The 18,173-nt window shown below is 32.9% G+C and overlaps 3 protein-coding genes and 1 long non-coding RNA gene across 5 annotated transcripts; 2 read left to right on the top strand and 2 right to left on the bottom strand.

The window, feature by feature from the left end:
* The first annotated feature begins 3,250 nt into the window (after positions 1-3,250).
* On the top strand, positions 3,251-5,057 carry LOC125056378 (dnaJ homolog subfamily A member 2-like). Its single transcript, XM_047659420.1, has 2 exons — positions 3,251-3,434; positions 3,543-5,057. Exons 1-2 carry the CDS (start codon positions 3,366-3,368, stop codon positions 4,680-4,682), a joined length of 1,209 nt encoding a protein of 402 aa, XP_047515376.1. The 5' UTR covers positions 3,251-3,365; the 3' UTR covers positions 4,683-5,057.
* Positions 5,046-6,958, bottom strand: LOC125056379 (transcription termination factor, mitochondrial). Of its 2 annotated transcripts, none has more exons than XM_047659423.1 (6): positions 6,621-6,958; positions 6,185-6,351; positions 6,024-6,120; positions 5,778-5,931; positions 5,430-5,580; positions 5,046-5,304 (listed from the first exon to the last, which is right to left on the bottom strand). In XM_047659423.1, exons 1-6 carry the CDS (start codon positions 6,793-6,795, stop codon positions 5,071-5,073), a joined length of 978 nt encoding a protein of 325 aa, XP_047515379.1. In that variant the 5' UTR covers positions 6,796-6,958; the 3' UTR covers positions 5,046-5,070. The 2 variants fall into 2 exon arrangements, with proteins under 2 accessions (XP_047515379.1, XP_047515377.1); XM_047659421.1 differs by having other exon boundaries at positions 6,185-6,360; positions 6,621-6,955.
* A 1,198-nt stretch (positions 6,959-8,156) lies between these two features.
* On the bottom strand, positions 8,157-12,948 carry LOC125056704 (U2 small nuclear ribonucleoprotein auxiliary factor 35 kDa subunit-related protein 2). Its single transcript, XM_047659982.1, has 8 exons — positions 12,813-12,948; positions 12,655-12,728; positions 12,276-12,496; positions 11,924-12,187; positions 11,606-11,782; positions 10,073-10,238; positions 8,570-8,672; positions 8,157-8,341 (listed from the first exon to the last, which is right to left on the bottom strand). The coding sequence occupies exons 1-8, from the start codon at positions 12,818-12,820 to the stop codon at positions 8,191-8,193; spliced, it is 1,164 nt and encodes a 387-aa protein (XP_047515938.1). The 5' UTR covers positions 12,821-12,948; the 3' UTR covers positions 8,157-8,190.
* A 153-nt stretch (positions 12,949-13,101) lies between these two features.
* Positions 13,102-14,382, top strand: LOC125056705. Its single transcript, XR_007118094.1, has 2 exons — positions 13,102-14,043; positions 14,179-14,382. It is a non-coding gene; the product is annotated as an uncharacterized LOC125056705 (long non-coding RNA).
* The last annotated feature ends 3,791 nt before the right edge of the window (positions 14,383-18,173 follow it).

Here is an 18,173-nt window from a genome sequence, read left to right as displayed (position 1 = left end):
ATAGTTGTTTATTGAGTGTATTGAAGATAATATTAAGTTACACGATATAATTTTTTTTCAAATCAAAACTTTTTGTTTACTTCGGCCCCCACTGTGGAAAAAAATTACTCTACCGAAAAGTGACCCTGTATTACAAGTTTTGGCGCATTTAATATGGATTTTGAAAAGGTATTACACATGGTCATGAGTTGCTCTAATATCTTAGTAGGAAAGAAAAACAACAACGATTCGTACTTATGAAAGATTATTTACCTACATGGGACCAGTACTGTGTGAATCGGACTAGATTAAAAAAATTGGACAGATGGCTGGAGGGTTACGTAGGAATTTGATTAGACGGTGCAGATTAAGTATTATGGTCAGAGTCAGGAATTTTGAGCATATTTTATTGTAAAATATTTTGTTTCATACAAACAACCATTGAGAAATAATTGTTTTAATACAATTATTATTTCACAATCGTTGTTTGTAATTCTTCCTAGAAAGATATTAGAGCGACTCATGGCCACTTGTAATACCTTTTCAGAATCCCTATTAAATGCGCCAAAACTTGTAGTACAGGGACACTTTTCGGTGGAGTAATTTTTTTTCACAGTGGGGTCCAAAGTAAAGAAAAATTTATGATTTGAAAAAATGTTATATCGTATCACTTAATATTATCTTGAGTACACTCAATAAACAACTATAAATAGTATGTCTAACGCAAGAACTCATCAGTACCAATCTAGTGGATATTATGAGAAAGATACAGGATGTAGATATTTTCGAATTTTAAGAAGAATTAGTAAAAAAAAGTCAATTTTCATATAAAACCAAAATAAATCATAACTCTGCAGGGGTTGACCTTAGAGACCTCCCGTAGAACAATTTTTTGCCGCTGATGACCTCATCTATCCCCTATTTGCGTTTGATCCACGACTTTTTGGCCACCCTGTATATAACTTAGGTCCTAGAGTTTCTCTCCGAGAGAAATTCAAAGAGATAAACATTCTGACTGTAACTTCACAATATATTTTTGAAAATTTACTTTATGTTCACAAAAACGAACCGGATTTTGTCAAATTGTCTGATCTTCACTCCCGAAATACTAGGAACAAAAATAATTTAACAGTTCATGCTACTCGCCTTCATAGAATAAGCAACTCGTTCATGGGTCAATGTATACGCTTTTACAATAAATTCCTATGGATGTTCGTAAACTTCCCCTTAAGAAATTTAAATTTTTTATTAAATCAAAATTATTAAGTAAAGGATATTACAGGATATCCGATTATTTAAATGATAGAAACGCCTGGGATTGAGCTGCTCGCTTATACAGCTATCGCTTGTGTTTTTTTTAAGCTGTCTTTCACTTTTTTTTTTTTTGCATGTTGTACATATTTACAATCTGACATGTCTTGTGCTTTTGCATATGCATTTTATTTTATTCTATTGACATGTTTGTGCTTAGTGCATATTCATTTTTTTTACATTTTTTTTCTCTACATTACTGACATGTTTTGTGCTTTTGCATACAATATTTTACACTTTGACATGCCAAGTGAATAATGTTTATATTACGATTATATTTTTCAATTTCATTATTTTTTCCTTGCTTTAAGGTACACCTTAAAAATACATTTTGTATCCATTGTAAGTGTAAACATTATGCGGGTATATCATAAACTCTTTGGCCTGATTTATAATTTGATACATTTTAGTCTATAGTTATTTTGGGCTGGCGATCTGAGTGAGTTGTTGCCCCACATATTTTTATGGTGCCACTGGCGGTATTGTTGTGTACCGGGTTGTGCAGCTCCCTCAAAAATGGTTGAGCTGCATGAGCTATTCGGGGCATGCTTGCCGTCTGCTGGCACAGGCACAGATCGATCTGGTTCTTTCTTTAAAACTGGACTGGTCCAGTAAATACTCTGCATTTGTTTACACCAATTTATTAATTTATTATTGTATTATCTGGACTATAAAAGAGACTAAGACCTCCGAGTTTGTTTCGACATTTCTTCTCAGGGCAGTCAGTTAGGAAATGTCGACTTCATCTAGTTTAGGAAGACATTGTAAAAGTGATTTATATAGTCCTACTTGCAAGAATAAACTATTTCATTTCATTTCATTTCATTTGTTTGTTTACTTCACAATGGCCCGTGATGGCCTCGCGCAGTTTATTAGTATAGTGACAGACAGAGTCATCCAGCATGGTAGCTCCCGTGGCGGCGGGGCGGAGCTTAACGCCCTCGATACCGGCCTCCTTCAGATCCACTTTGGCACGAGTTTCCTTTAGGGCAGCGGCATAGGTGACCCATCTTGCCTCAGCGCCCTTCGGCACACGCAGCGGTGTGGCGAGGCAAGGCGAGGTTGTATAAGACTATGTCTTTGCCAACCTTAGATTTTTTTTATTTCTAGGTGTCGTGGTTGTTGCTGTTTGGCTTTTTTTGGAAACGATATTCTATCCCTCCGCGGCATCGCCGCAAAGCGATAAAGGGGTGTGCTGGGATGCAACTGCAAGACAGGCAATAAAAACGCCTTCCATCGCCTTACTTCGATCATTTTCGACCACTCCGCTTTCGTCATACGTTTGGACTGTTGTTGCGCCTGTGATAGTCGGCTCTGTCTACAGACATCCAATCCACAATCCAGCAGGATTACCATCTCCTTTCCCCGCTTCGTCTTCGGGGCTGCTGCGACGACGTTTGGTGGTTATTAGTTGGGTTGTGGTCCGATATCCTCTAATTGTGCATTTATGCGCTCAACCCCCTGGCGGAGAATTGGAACCTCCAGTTCTTCTACGTTGAAGGGTGGGCGATCCATCGGAGCTTGTTGCAACTTCCAGGAACGCCCTCACCTCGCGCGTTTTATCTTGCAAGAGAGTTGTGCACAGAGGCGTTCATTTCCAGCTGAAGGATGAGTGTTTCGTCTGCGAGCGTTGGCACTGCTAGGCTCTCAGCACCTGTCCTAATAGCAACAACGGCCTTCTTGAGCGCAGCAAAAGATGCCTTTCAGTTTCATTGAACAACTAGCGACCATCTCTACGGCAGAAAGGTTTTCTTCAATTCGTCTTCTGGCGCTATCGAACATACTGTGTGGGTTTCAGCCCATTTAAATGCGCAACTTCTGCCTCGGCTTTACTCTCTCTCCACCCTACGCGCTTTTTGGTACCCCGCCTTCGTGCGATCGCGCGACAGAGTCACATTAATAATCCGTAATTTGTTATCTATAAATAGTTTGCATGTCTACTGTCTATTACAGAATTGTTTCTGAACCCTTGTCTATGACTAATGGAATTTAGTGTACGGAAGGTTTAGCGTAATTCATTTTCTTTAGTTATTCTCCACGAATTTTTGTCTTTTGATCTATATACTGTTAGTAAAATGGCTGATAATAAGTTATACGAAATATTAGGTGTATCCAGGAATGCAAGTGACACAGAAATTAAACGAGTAAGTTATCTATTTTATTGATTGTGACAATAGTGCATGTGGACGTAATAAGTAAATGTTAATAATTAAATGGTTTGTTATTTTAAGCACGTTTTTAATATTTTTCAGAATTATCACAAGTTAGCAAAAGAATTTCACCCTGATGTTAACCCAAATGCTGGTGATCGTTTTAAAGAGATTAGTTACGCCTATGATGTATTATCTGACTCTAAAAAGCGACAAGTTTATGATCAATATGGGTTGAAAGGGCTCCAAGAAGGTGGTCAAGGTGGTGGTCATGATGATCTATTTCGCCATTTCTTTGGTGATATTTTCGGAATGGGTGGTCGACGGAGTCGCGGAAGAGCGCGTGGTGAAGATACTATTCATACATTGAAAGTGTCTTTAGAAGATATGTATGTAGGAAAAACGGCAAAATTGCAGCTGAGTAAAAATGTTATCTGTGGGCCATGTAAGGGTGTAGGTGGTAAACCTGGTGCAGTTGTTTCTTGTAGTGACTGCCATGGACAAGGCATAAAAGTATCCTTTCAACGGATTGGCCCTAACATGACCCGACAATTGCAAAGTCGCTGTCCCACTTGTCAAGGCCAAGGTGAAACAATAAATGACAAAGACAAATGCTCAAAATGTAAAGGAAAGAAAGTTTTAAATGAAACTAAAATTCTTGAAGTACATGTAGAAAAAGGAATGCGTGAAAATCAAAAAATTATCTTTAGAGGAGAAGGTGATCAGGCGCCCGATGTTGAACCAGGAGATGTTATCATTGTACTTCAACAAAAAGCCCATGATGTTTTTCAAAGGAATAGTGATGATCTTATAATAAGACGTGATATTTCTTTGACTGAAGCACTATGTGGTTTTGAATTTGTTGTCAAACATCTTGATGGACGTGATCTTCTCATTAGACATGCAGCAGGAGAAGTAATTAAGCCAGGAGACTTAAAAGGAATAAAAGGTGAAGGAATGCCGCAACATAAAAACCCCTTTGAAAAGGGGAATTTATATATTAAGTTTGAAGTTACTTTCCCGGAAAACAACTTCGCAGCAGAAGAGCAATTAAGACAGATAGAAACTGTGCTTCCACCTCGTCCTGCTTTTGTCATGCCTACAGGTGAAGATGTTGAGGAAGTCAACCTAATGGATTACACACCTAATGAGAGGAATCGTGTTACTAGGGAGGAAGCATATGCTAGTGATGATGAAGAACACATGCATTCAGGGCCAGGAGTTCAGTGTGCTCATCAATAGACAAATTATAACTATTTAGGAAACTGATTTTTACTCAGAACTCACAAAATATTCATAATTAATAACCATAGGTGGTTAGAATGACACTAAAAGTATCCTGCCTACATTTATTGTAATAAATTTACACCTGCATGATTAAATAATATTGTATAGTGTCAAATATTCATTCCACTGCATTGCTAGATATTTTATTTTTTTAACCTTTTGAAGATTGTCATTTTCATTTTCATTTTAAGCTTTAGTGTTAAAATTATTGGTAAACAAGGATCCATGAATTGATTTTTATTATATTTAATTACTATGCAAAATGGTTTTGTCATAATATAGGAGTGTATATGAAGTATTCTGAAAATAAAGATGGGATAAATAAAACAATAGTCTTTTTATTTTAAGCTTGCTTATTTTCATCCTTGGTTACTGTTTGTAAACTCTCATAATATTTTCTGAAATCTTTTCTACTTCTACACAGAACATTGAGATTGATATCTTTTAGTCCTAATCCTCTAAGTTTTTCTAATCTCTCTTTTACTGTTTTTTGTGAGGCACACAATACTCTTGGCTTACATAATATATCTTCAATTGTGAACCCTTCTTCAAATAGAAAATCCAAGAATTTTTTTACCTAAAAAGTACATTTATGTATGATTTTGGTTTTTTCATAATTTATGTCATAAATGTGATTGGTGTGTTCTGAATAATTTTCTAAACATAATAATTATAGTTCATAATAAACGTTAATAAAAATACCTTGCTGACTCTTATCCTTGTAAAAGATGGCACTTTAGCATATATTTCGTCTATTGTATCTATGGAGGTATTTAAGCGGTTAGCTATATATCCCTTTGTTGATTGACCATTACCTAAAATGCTTTTGGTTTCTTGGTAAATTTCTATATACCTATAATCAGATTAATAGTATACTTTAATTTTTATATTTAATAATTCATAAATTTCATCATAATTTTAATGCACAGTGAATCATAGCTTTCAATAAAGACCTAGTTATTTTATACATAATATATCAGAACCTAAGAAATGTTTCTTAGCTTTAAATAAAAAAATCACTCACTCACAATACATTACATAATCAAATACCTATTTAATATATCCTCAGAGCATCGCACCATCCATGGATACAGGGTGTCAATACCCATATCTTGTATTCTTTTGAGTCTATCATCTATAGTTTGATGATGATATTTTAATACCCACAAATCTCGTAATATTCTATCTGGAGGTACTCCTTTATCTGAAATCAATGAAAGAATATTATATTAAAATTACCATAAGTTTAGAATGTCAAACAAAGAATTGTTACATCACCATAAACTCACCTCTTACCTAGCAAAACTTTTAATGATTTTTCCAGCCAGTCGAAAGATAAGCTATAAATAAAACACCTTTTTGCAAGGCGATCACTTAACATACCAGGTGGGCACTGAAAAAATTATCTTTATAGTAAAGGTATGTTGAAACTATTTTATTTCATTTAGAAATATTACCTTCAAATGAGAAGCAATGTAATACAGCCTGTTGTTACAATGACCACTTTCCTGATCCTGTTTAGTTGTTTTATATATTTGAAGTAAACTTTTAATAGGCAGTTTACAAAAGGGTGCAGCATGACTTTCAGACTCAAAATTCAATTCAGAAATTAGGTTTTTCTTGGCTGTAGAAACTAAAAATATTAAGTAAAACTGGTGTTCATGATAAAAAGATGTATCAGGTAGATTGTATTCTTTGCCCTAAATAAAATAAAAGAGCTATCTTAGAAAGTACATATTTTTTTTAAATTCAGCAGGTGCAATTATGAGCTAGTAAAATAAGTAATTTTTTAGCTGTAGATTGCAAAGGGTTTTATTCTAGTGGGAATGAGTAGGAAATCTGTATGTATTATACAATAACTCATTGATAATGTAATTGTTAAATTTATGTTACCTGAATCTAATGTACTTCCAATGTTATTTATTAAAAGTTTTTTCTGTAGAATGTAAGTAGAACATATAATTGTCCTTGTAGGATGAACATTTGGAATAGCAAGGCAGAGTGATGTTTTAAATAATTGCAAATAATTGCATCTGGTTATATTAAAATATATTGCTGATATTGACATTTTACCAATATTTCTAATTCTGTTACGGCAGTTTGTTTTAGAAATGCATTCATTCAATATAAGAACTGTTCTACTTAAAATTTAAAGAACATTCTTTATTTATTTATTGATGTAAGCTGTTATTTACATCTATGTATTAATAATTTCATAACAGTCATCTGTCACGGCTATTAATGCCATAGTCAATACTAAACCATAGGGATGTGAAAAAATAATCGATTAAAATCGATTTGCTATTTTAATATTAAAAAAAACAATTAATAATCGATTCTTTATATAATTGAAAATCAATAATAGTCGATTTTTAGTCCACCTCCCGGCATTATGTCAGGTGTTTTACAACCCGGTCCTCGAACTATTGGGGATATTCGATATGCATCCATGTTTACAATGCGATACATTTAATAGATCCGATGCTTTGAAGATGTTTTGATATACTTGATGTATGCAATCGATGCAACTCCACCACTATGGCATCAAGAATACCGCACTGAATCTTCTGACTTCCTATTTACACGGTAGAACTCAGAAGGTTGAACTGAGTGGTAAGAGGTCCTCTGGGACGGTAGTAGGTATGGGGGTACCACAGGGCTCAATTCTTGACCCTTTCCTCTTTCTTGTTTATATAAATGATCTACTTACCTTTTATGGTAGAGAAAAAACATCAGATAATTTTGTTTGCTGATGATACTGTCTGATTGATTTTTAAAATCAAACGACAAATAACAAATTTTGAAGATGTGAACAACGCTCTTTAGGGTGTTTTTTTTTATTAATTGATAAATTAGGATAAAATCGATTTTGCTTGCTAAATAAATAATCGATTTTTATGTAGAATGTTACGTCCCTACTGAACCACAGACTAGTATAGTTTTTTTAAATTATTTTGTTACTTCTGGCCAGGCTAAAGTGTTTTGACCATACCGCCTTGTCTTAATACAGGGCATACATAAGACAGGGCGGTATATTTTCTCAAGAAAATACTATATCGTACAACAATATTTCGCAAAATGATAATCTATTGGACCACTCAGCTCTCCAATTTCTCTAATTATTGTTACTAAACTGGCTAATTCAGAGAAAGTCATTCTTAGACACGTTAAATATAGTATTATTGTCTATATTTTATTTATAAGTAGTCTTAGATAAATAACACAGATCAGCGACTTTTTGAAAACTTATGTGTGTTAACTTAAACTTTGTCGGCAAACGACAAAGTTGAGATTTTTTTACGTTAAAATAAGAGTACGTTTTATCGTTGTCACTCACTAACAATGAAGGGTTTTTATTCTTGAAAAAAAAAAAAAATGAAGGTGTTACGAATACCAGTCTTAAAAATTGAGCAATGAAACAAATGTTATAGAACTATTATATTATTTTACAAAGTAATATAAATCAACTGTCAGATCTGTTTTTTTTTGAATGACGCCGCTTTCTTCTATCTTTGGTATCTCGTCTATCTTTTGATCTCGAACGCTTCCTTTTTATTATTTCTCGTTCGGGTGATTCTGACCATCGCCATGAACGTGGCGGTGTCCTACGCCTTCTATAAATTAAATGAAATATTACTTAATAGATAATTTTAGTCCATAAATCTAATCAAGATGAATTTAAAGACAAAAAAAATCGATTTTTTATATGTTCTTGTGGTCTTTTTTGTTTATAGAAATGAAATAAGCTATTAAAACTATAAGAACATAATATTTTTCCATACCAGAATCACTCTAAAATCTCCTATTGTACCTTAAATAGGGTTTTTTACTAAATTAATTACCTCTCAGGAATATAATTTCTTCTAAAAAAGTTTTCAGGATTTGAAAATACGTGCAAGAAGTTACATGCACGGCCTTTAGGACATCTTTTCCTTGACTGTAGACCTAAAAGTTAAATGATTTATCTATTAATAGAAATGTAATCCAGATTGCTACTAAGATTTGAGATCATGATAAGATTCATAAGAAACAAATTAGATATGCTAAATAATGCTTAGAAAGCATTTCTTTCCAGATTGTCAAAGAACAGGATAAAATGTGCAAAGAGCGAATTTAACATCTCTTCTTCTCTTCTTGGGGCTTGAGAGAAAGTCACTTTTCGACAGGCGTGACACACTTTTTAATGCCAAATAATTTTTTATGAAAATGGTTGAATGATTTTGTCTCAAGACCCTGTTAAGAAGAAATTTACAACTCAAAGCAGGTATGAATGGTAACTACGCCAAATATGCAATATTTTAAATACTTATATGTTTGTTATTAATTTGACATTACTATTACATTATTATACAACATGACAACCATATACAAAACCCATTGTAAGCTTCTAAAAATACATAATATGATTAACCCAGCTGGTTAAAAAAAAAATAGTATAATATAGTATAATATTGTGCGTTTTCCAATTACAGCACTAGAGCGCATTATGCGGCATAATGCTCAACGTTGAATGTTCCAACTACAGCAACGCTTCGCACAATTGAGCACTCTCAAAAGTAATGCTCTCGTGTGCTTCTCGCAATCAATACCAACACAGTGACAGAAAATTGACCAGTGTTTTTCTTTAAGTTGGCATTTATCGAAATTTTCGTTAGTAAATATTATTTATTGTTGAAAAATTTGTAAGGCTTTCGTTTCGTCGTAGATTTTGAAAATAATTAAAGTTATTTCAAACTGCTAAAAAAAATAAATATAAGTATGGATGAAGGTATAAATAGTTACTTCTTTTATATTCCACATTTAAAATATGAATACAATTTCATTTTAAAATTCGGATCTGTAAACAAACTTATTTTACAGGATTATACTTTTGTAAACATTGCATGGTTTTGAAAAAGTTTATAATTTTTTTAGAAATCATTTAAAAAAATTACTCAAAACGTAAATGATGTAAACTTCTTACATGAAACTAAATATTTTACTGTTAATTTAGCTTGTTAAAACCTTATATTTTTTAAAGGTTTTCTCTTATTTCAGTAAAAAAATGTTAATGAAATAATCAAAATCCAAATTACTTAAAATAAGCGTAAATAGTTTTCAACTAATTATTATTGTTTACCACATTATTTATACATTAATGAGGTTGCTAACTCTATTCATAACATTTTTTTTTTCAACACTGACTTAGCGCACTCTGCTGATGCATTTGAAAACTAATTCACGTTCCAAATTCCAATTAAGCTTCAGCATTATGCGGCATTATGCGGCACTGAGTCGCATTATGCTCTGTAATTGGAAAACGCACACTATATATTATCCAATAAATTTATTTAAAAAAAACATACCACATATAGCTGCTTTCCAAGATGGTATTTGACAGAATTGTAATGACATTTGTCTTCCTCCATACCATCGCGCGTGTAACGTGCGATAAGCTTTAACAGCGCTTCGCAGGTCTGCATACTCTATGTAGGTATTACCACGTAGGTGTTTCTCGTAGTTATTACAAACCTGCAAATTACATACATTTCACATTAAAAATAATTTAATTGATTTAAAAATATATAAATAAACTTTACGTACAGGCACCAAAAAACCAATAAGGGGTTTAACCTTGGTGTCTTATTGGGTAGCTTGAAGATTACATTTAAGAATTTAAAAAAATATTTTATATGTTGTACAAACCTTGATTTATTCAGCAGACATGGTGCCTGAGAATTTGCGTTAAGATAAATCATTTAAAGAAAAATATGTCATTTTAAGAACATGCTACAAAAAAAAAACCATGTCTTGGTCTATATTAACGCTAAGGAGTCGAGTCTAAGCCCGAAGTATGACGAAAAACGTAGTAAGTGTCGCTAAACCGTGAACCTGAATCTTACCCTAATAATACCTATTCTGAGACCAAAATGTGTGCTTTGTCGGCCCGTTTAAGAATTGTTACGCTCATTTCTTTACTTTAGTGGGCAACTGGTTCCACATAGTGGTGGTGCGCGGAAAAAACAGGCTTAAAAAGCGCTCAGTTGTGGTGGATGTGGTGAGGTGAGGGTGGAATTTCGCTTTCTGCCTTGATATCCGATGATGAAACTCAGCTGCAGGTAATCCGAACAACTTATCTGACCATTCTCCGTGGTAAATGCGGTAGAAGATGCAGAGTGACCCCACATCTCTACGCCAATGGGATCAAACCGCTCGGAAAGGGATTGGTCGTCGACGATTCTAACCGCTCTTTGTTGAATACAGTCAAGTGTAAGGAGCTGGTAAAGGGGAGGTCCCGCCCAGAGGTGAGAACAGTACTCCACGTGGGGCCGAATTTGCGCTTTATACAGTTGCAAAGGGCGTAAAGTACCGTCTTGCTTTGCTGAGCACACCAAGCTTCTTGAGGCTAATTTAGCCTTTCCCTTCAAATGACCGCAAAATTAAACGTTGTTCAATATTTGTCGTCGGCTTTAAGAAAAGTGTCTTCGATGTATTATTCAATTGAATAAATTGTAGTTGAAACAAGATAAGATTTTTTTGGAAATTTAAAGGATACTCTATTGCTCCACGCCGGATCTGGACAGCTAATAGGTGCTTACCTGATGCTGTTCTGAAATTTATTAGCAAAACAAGCTACTATACACTCTATTTTTAGAATATGTGTTGATTTACCAGGTAATACAATAAATTATTATAACTTTCTCTTGGCAAAAAATGCCTGTTGCCCGACTATTAGACCATAAGTTTTGGTAGGGAGTTAATATAAAATATGAATTAAAACAATTAGAATGTCTAATTACTTTTTTTTGGAAAATAGTATTGTACTAGTTAAAATTATTTTCTCATTAAAATGATACAAATATAATTATTGTATAAAAAATTTAAGAAAGTAGAAATACCTTAAATTCTACAACTTGGCCATGCTTCTGAAATTCAGGTAGAACATCATAAAAGAATTCTTTAAAATCCCTGAGTGTTTCACTATCTTCATATTCTAACATGATATCTGTGTCATATTCATTATAGTTTGCATTCTCCAAGCCAAAATGAATATAGAAATTTGTAGCTAAAAGTATCTGAAATGATTGGGAATGTGTAATGCACAGTGTACACTAAATATTCTAAAATACATCATCAAAAAGGTGATATTGATAATTAGAAATCATTCATTATCAATATCACATCATATAATTTTAAATCATCACACGAATACTGACTTTACTAATTCCAGGATATTGGTGGTTTCTCGAACACTGGTCACCAAAACGACAGCAAGCCGTTTTGATAAAGAAAGGACATAATTCAGTGCTTGGTCTTGTTTCATGGTATATTAGCAATTCTTGTGGTGGATCTGAAGAATCTCCACTCAAAAACTTCTCTAAATTAGACATAAATTGTTCTTGTCTTTTTTTGTTCTCTTTTTCTATTTCTTTTAATCTCTCTGCTTCCTTAGCTTTGCGTTGGTTTTCTATTTCTAATTCCTGATATAAAATTAAATAGTATAAAGAAAAAAATAAAAACACAACTTATATTATTTTGTTTGAGAGCAAAAATAAAATAAGTACTTACTTGTTTCATTTTTAATTCATTTTCTAATTGTATTTGGTTTTGCTTTTCTTTTTCTTCCTGAATTTTTCTGTACTTTTCTATTGCTATTATTTCAGCTTCAATCCACTTTTCATTCTCCTCTTTATTGTGAATTTCTATTTGTTCTAGCTCATATGTTTCCAGTAATTCCTGTTCATTAAGCCATTTTGTATATTCACTACTTGAAGGAGATGGAAAACTGTCTGGAATATTAAGATTTATATTCTATAGTATAGGCAATAAAAAAAACATGATGACTAATTAGTATCTTATTTATTAACTATGCACAGTCACATTGCAGCATCTTGGAATATTCTTATCATATTAGTAATAAAAAAAATTATGAATAAAAATCAATCACCCAGTTCCCTAGCAGCTTTGGTCCGGATTTTTCTTCTTCTTTCACGTTTAGCAACTTTTCTCCAATCTTTATGCCTGAAACACAATAACACTATTATTTAATTAATTCTTGTTGTTGCTGCTATTTATTCGCCAACCTCTTCTTTTTATTTGCCTTACCTGCCCATTTTTATATTTTTAGTGGTTTCGAACTTTTTATTCTATTTTTCCATTGCGAGTAGTAACTTTAAAATTTCTGTTAATTATTATTTACTCTCCCGGAGACAACAGCTGTGATTCGTAGACGAGTTTCTTATCTGTGTAGACTGTAGAGTGTAGACAATGAAATATACGTCGTTCGATTTGAAAAGTACGATATTTAAGTTATTAATATTATTTTTACAATCGGAAAAATAGATTAAATATATAACTGTTTACATTACTCCAAATGTTGTCAGCGTTATGTAGTATGTACATTTATAACCGTATATATAAATTGGTAAGAAGCGAAGCGATACAGATTTTTCTTCTAAAAACAAAATTTGTTTAAAACCACAATTTAACTGGCCCACAGCCCAAGTCAAATGACAATATATATATATGACTACGACGACATCAGAGCTGTCGCTCAAGCAAGGCAAATCTTGAAACACAACTGGATTAAATAATATTAAACAATGGTATGACAAAATTCTTATTCTCAATTGAATAATATAATCCCAGACAAATGTTACGCGGGGAACGTAAACGGTTTATTTAACTGAGAGTTAAACTGATGTAACTTTAATTTCAAAGATTATCAATAAGAAAAAATAAACTGTGACGTAGCGTGTGATGAAAGATAATAATAATTTATATAATATATCTTTTATACAAAATGAATGTTCCCCACAAAAAAGAACTAAATTTTTTGGGATGTCATTGTTCATTGCACTGGCAACAAATTGGCCAATTGTTAAGTTTGACTGTAGTTAAAATAGACATCGAAAAACGCATTTACGATTTAACTACTGGTTAGTCATTTAACTATAGTTAATGTAACAAAAGGTTATACCATTTTTAACTACGGATCAAAAAACTGGCCCTTAGCAAAATACGCTCGCTCGGCTGCTCCTTACTCAAAGCACGCGTATAGAGTCTGGCTAACGAAAGTAGATAATTGAATTATTTGAAAACTTTCGGATGGCAACACAGAATGTCATTGTCAATTTCTCAATATGGCTGTTGTCAAACATTAGTTTTGGGTTATTTTGTTCTAATTTATTCATTTACATGTTTAAATATGAGTAAAACAGTGGAGTTCGAGAGATATTGTTCTGCATTATATCCAAATTACAAGAAAAACAAGAAGAAAAAGAAGCTGAATTCTACCAAAAACAAGATTGTTTACGTGTGGTGTTGAATTTCTTAGGTTAGTATGATTTATTGTCTTGATACTTCATGCAATTACTCATTTTTTTTCTATTATAAATTTTTTCCGAATAGTTAACAGGTATAATAGCCTAAACTTTGTTTTATTTGATAGAATATTTAGTTTCTTTCGCAGGAGTTCTGGAGGAGTCGATGCAATAATGAGAACTTAAATAAAATAAATATAAAGAAAGGGACAGGACTACAGATGAACATTTAGAAAGTTTCATAATCAATGTGAGAGACAGTGATAACAGCAGTGACTCTGGTGAATCTATCCATATTGATTTTTTGGATTCTATTTTTGATTATTCCGAATAAAGTTGTGTTTTATAATAAATATAGTTTTAGTTATCCATGCAATGCTCGTCATTTTAAGTATCAATAGTAAAAGACTAAATACGTATAGTATTTAATTTCATAGAAATACAGTTACTATCAATGTAAAAAAAAAGAGTGTGTGTACTTATGTACACGCGTTAGAAGTTATTCTTCTTTGGCGTATGGGAAAAAAATAACTAAAATGCAGTAGTGATTAACGATAAATATTAAAATTAATCAATAAAGTTATTATTAGTAAATACTATCACCGTCGTATATGAAATTGATTTAATAAAAACACCAAAATAATATATTTATATATATATATATATATATATATTCACACTGTTTAATTGTACTGTTACGAAACACGTGTTCTAAATGTAAAAATACTAGAATATACAACTAGAACATAGTTATTATCGATTTTCATGCCACCTAGAACTAACTTAATTCTGTTAATTTTGTGTAACGGTGCGCGCGCATCGTAAAATTTCACTCTCATCAATTTTTCATAACGCGCCTAAAGAAGTATAACTTCAATAATAAAATATAATCAATTATCAAGTAAGTTTAATCCACAAAATATACCATACAACATTTTTTTGAATTTGCCGCGCTCTTTCGTTACTTGTTTCATTAGCTAGACTCTATCATCTTTGTACATCAATAGTATCCACCTCTGATCAGAGATGTCGCTTCATCAACTTAAAACGCGGTAGCGGTGTATTCGCTGAAAGATATAATAAAATTATTATTTTGATTAGTCACTATATTTAATCATATGGGTGTACACTTATGAATTGTCAAAATTGAATTTTTGTATTAACTGACTGAATTGCTTTGCGATTTTGATCAGTTACTAATTATTTAATTTATCACATCAACATTCAACCGATTAAATTTCACGGGCAGCATCTTTGGGCGGGACATTCAAACTTCAAATAAATGAATAATTAAACACTTATCACTTAACACTTTGTCTGAAGTAGGGATGAGACATACTTGCAAAATTCAATACCAGGGCTTCCAAGTACGAGTATGTAAAAATACCAGGTACGAAAACCAGGTATAAAAATACTTGAAAGTATTTGGTGGCAATCGTATCGTACAGTGTGTGTACCACAATCTTGCACGGCTTTTTATAAATGAAATCTTTCCTTCCTACTTTGTTTTGTTAATCACAGGCTTAGGACTGTCTGCTACTAATAGTGTTACGGTCATTTATCAGCTAGTTGTGAAATATAGTATTAGCAGGCGTAGTTAAAAGATTTCATTTCATTTTATATATGTACAACTTTTTTTTATTATATATATATATATATATAGAATTCTCAATCATCATTTTTTATTTTGTTGGAGAAACAACAATTGCTCTAATTTTCGACTCCCGAGTCGGGATCTCCTTTCCGTCAATATGTTCCCTGCTACTGAAAATAGACGTTCGCAAGGCACGCTAGAAGCCATTGCATTTAATTTAATTTTGGCTAGTTTGGCTAAATTTGGATATATTTGCTGATTTATTCGCCACCATTCCAAAGGATTTGTGTCTGGAGACAAAACTGTGTCATCTAAATATTTTTGCGTCTCAATTATGGCTCTGCTATTGGCTGTGCCAGCTGGCCGCACATTGTGCATTTGTTTATTATAGTGTTTCCATAATAGGCTGTTAGATTTTTTCCCCTGGCTATCTGATATATTAGAAGTGGATGCTGAAGACTGATTTTTTTCATTTTCATTTATCATCGCGGTTACTAAGCCCACAATATACTTTTTAGTGCTGTCTGCAACATTTTCGTTCTCAAAGTATAACTTGTATCTCGGGTCTAAAAACATAGCGACGGTATAAGTTCGGCTTTGTTCCAAATTAGAAAACCGCGTGCCTATTTCTGAAAGCAGATCCTGTCGACACATTTCCACTTCATCAGGAAAAATGTCAATATTATTTTCTTGCCGATATGTCTGACTTGCGATTTCTTTGAGAGCGTTGGTAAGACCAATCGTTAAGGGGATAACCGAGCTTCCACTAACATACTTCTGTCCGCTCATCTCTCTTGTCACTTCTTCACATGGTTGTAACACTACTACCAAAGACTGGCAAATGTCCCATTCATATGTAGTAAGATTAATCAAATTGCCAGTGTCTAAATTACTCAAAGCACATTTGATTTCGTCTTTCAGTTCGACAAACCTCTCTATCATGTAAAATGTGGAGTTCCACCTTGTAGCGACATCTTGAATTGGCCTCTTCACTACTTTATTGGCCTGCTCCTGGTACTTTTTTAATTTATTCCAGGCTAAATTACTTCTTTTGAAGTAGGATACTATGGCTTTTACTTTGCCTATTATGCTATTTACGTTTGAGTGGGATAACACTTTTTGTACTGCTAGGTTAAGTGTGTGTGCATAACAGCCAAAATGTCTCCATTCTAATTGAAGTATGGCATTTTTTATATTAGCCCCGTTGTCCGACACTACAAGGAGGACCTTATCTAAAATGTTCCAATCTTGAGCCACATTTCTTAATTCTTGTGCTATATGAAGTGCCGTGTGACTGCTCTCAAATACTTTACATTCCAGTAAAACCGACTGAAGGATAAAATTTTTATCTACGTAATGACCCGTAACGGCTAGGTAAGAATCATTATTTCGTGACGTCCACATATCGGTCGTTAAACATACACTTTTTGCATCTTCATTTAAAGCTGTTTTTGTATTTATCTTTATTTCTTCATATAGCCCCGGCAATAAATTATTGGCGAAATACTTTCGTGATGGTATTGTATAATTTGGGAAAGCAAAATTTATTAATTCGCGAAATCCTTTGTCTTCTACTATTGAAAAAGGCTGTAAGTCCCATATGAACAAATTCATTAAATGATCATCAATTTGTTTTTTTATTTTTTGACAATCGCGCCGAAGGAATGCTGTAATACTGGATGGGTTCGGATTGGACCTTATCGTATTAGATGCGATAGTTTGTATAGCAGTATTGACTGCCGTAATTTGTGCAGTTTGTGAAGTATGCGCCTGTACCTCTTGTTCTTCTTGACGATCCACTTGTTGTTCCCTTCTCACTAAGTTAACGGAAATATGTTTTCTTTGTACATGCTTGGTAAGGTTTGACACTCCTGATTTGTATGAGATAATGACTTTGCACATTTTGCATTCAGCTTTATTTTCACCTTTGTCCACAAAATGATCCCAAGCCAAACTTTTCTTTGGAGCCATGGTTTGTGACTATATTATTATTTAGCACAAGTTTCTACCTATCTAACTATGTATTTTAACTATTATCTAATAACGAAAACACAGTTTTATTTACACTCTATTACCTATTTAGAGTTCAAAAATCGTCTGTCCATTAAACTCGCGAAACTAAACTAAACACAGAATTAAAAAAATAACAGTTTTATACATCTATACACTCACTATTAATAGTTCGAAAATTGTCTTTAAATTCAATAAACTTCGGAAAAAATATTTGTAACTTAACTATTATCTAATGACGAAATCACAGTTTTATTTACACTCTATTACCTATTTCGAGTTCAAAAATTGTCGGTCCTTTAAACTCGCGAAACTAAACAAAACACAGTATTAAAAAAATAACAGTTTTATACATTTATACACTCACTAATTTATATTATATAATAAATCGAAAATTGACTTTAAAATCAATAAACTCCCGAAAAATTGCTTGTAATTTAGGTCACGGTTAGTCGTTGACGTAACAAGCTCGCACTCAAATCACAACTGACAAAAAATAAAAAAACGGAAACTAAACTATTACTTGAAATAAACAAACTT

Source organism: Pieris napi, chromosome 15 (assembly GCF_905475465.1).
Source record: "Pieris napi chromosome 15, ilPieNapi1.2, whole genome shotgun sequence".
In the NCBI taxonomy this organism is placed as follows: Eukaryota; Metazoa; Arthropoda; class Insecta; order Lepidoptera; family Pieridae; genus Pieris; species Pieris napi.
Note: the sequence above shows the minus strand (reverse complement) of the source record. Positions and strands in the feature narration are given on the sequence as shown.

Coding starts and splice junctions, on each gene's coding strand:
- LOC125056379 (XM_047659421.1), bottom strand. CDS start 6,795: ATGTCAATATCAGCAATATATTTTAATATAACCAGATGCAATTATTTG. Junction 6,121..6,184: donor ACATTGCTTCTCATTTGAAG/GTAATATTTCTA, acceptor TAATTTTTTCAG/TGCCCACCTGGTATGTTAAG. Junction 5,932..6,023: donor ATCATTAAAAGTTTTGCTAG/GTAAGAGGTGAG, acceptor CATTGATTTCAG/ATAAAGGAGTACCTCCAGAT.
- LOC125056378 (XM_047659420.1), top strand. CDS start 3,366: ATGGCTGATAATAAGTTATACGAAATATTAGGTGTATCCAGGAATGCA. Junction 3,435..3,542: donor GTGACACAGAAATTAAACGA/GTAAGTTATCTA, acceptor AATATTTTTCAG/AATTATCACAAGTTAGCAAA.
- LOC125056704 (XM_047659982.1), bottom strand. Junction 11,783..11,923: donor AATATCCTGGAATTAGTAAA/GTCAGTATTCGT, acceptor CAATCATTTCAG/ATACTTTTAGCTACAAATTT. Junction 10,239..11,605: donor GCCAAGTTGTAGAATTTAAG/GTATTTCTACTT, acceptor TGTAATTTGCAG/GTTTGTAATAACTACGAGAA.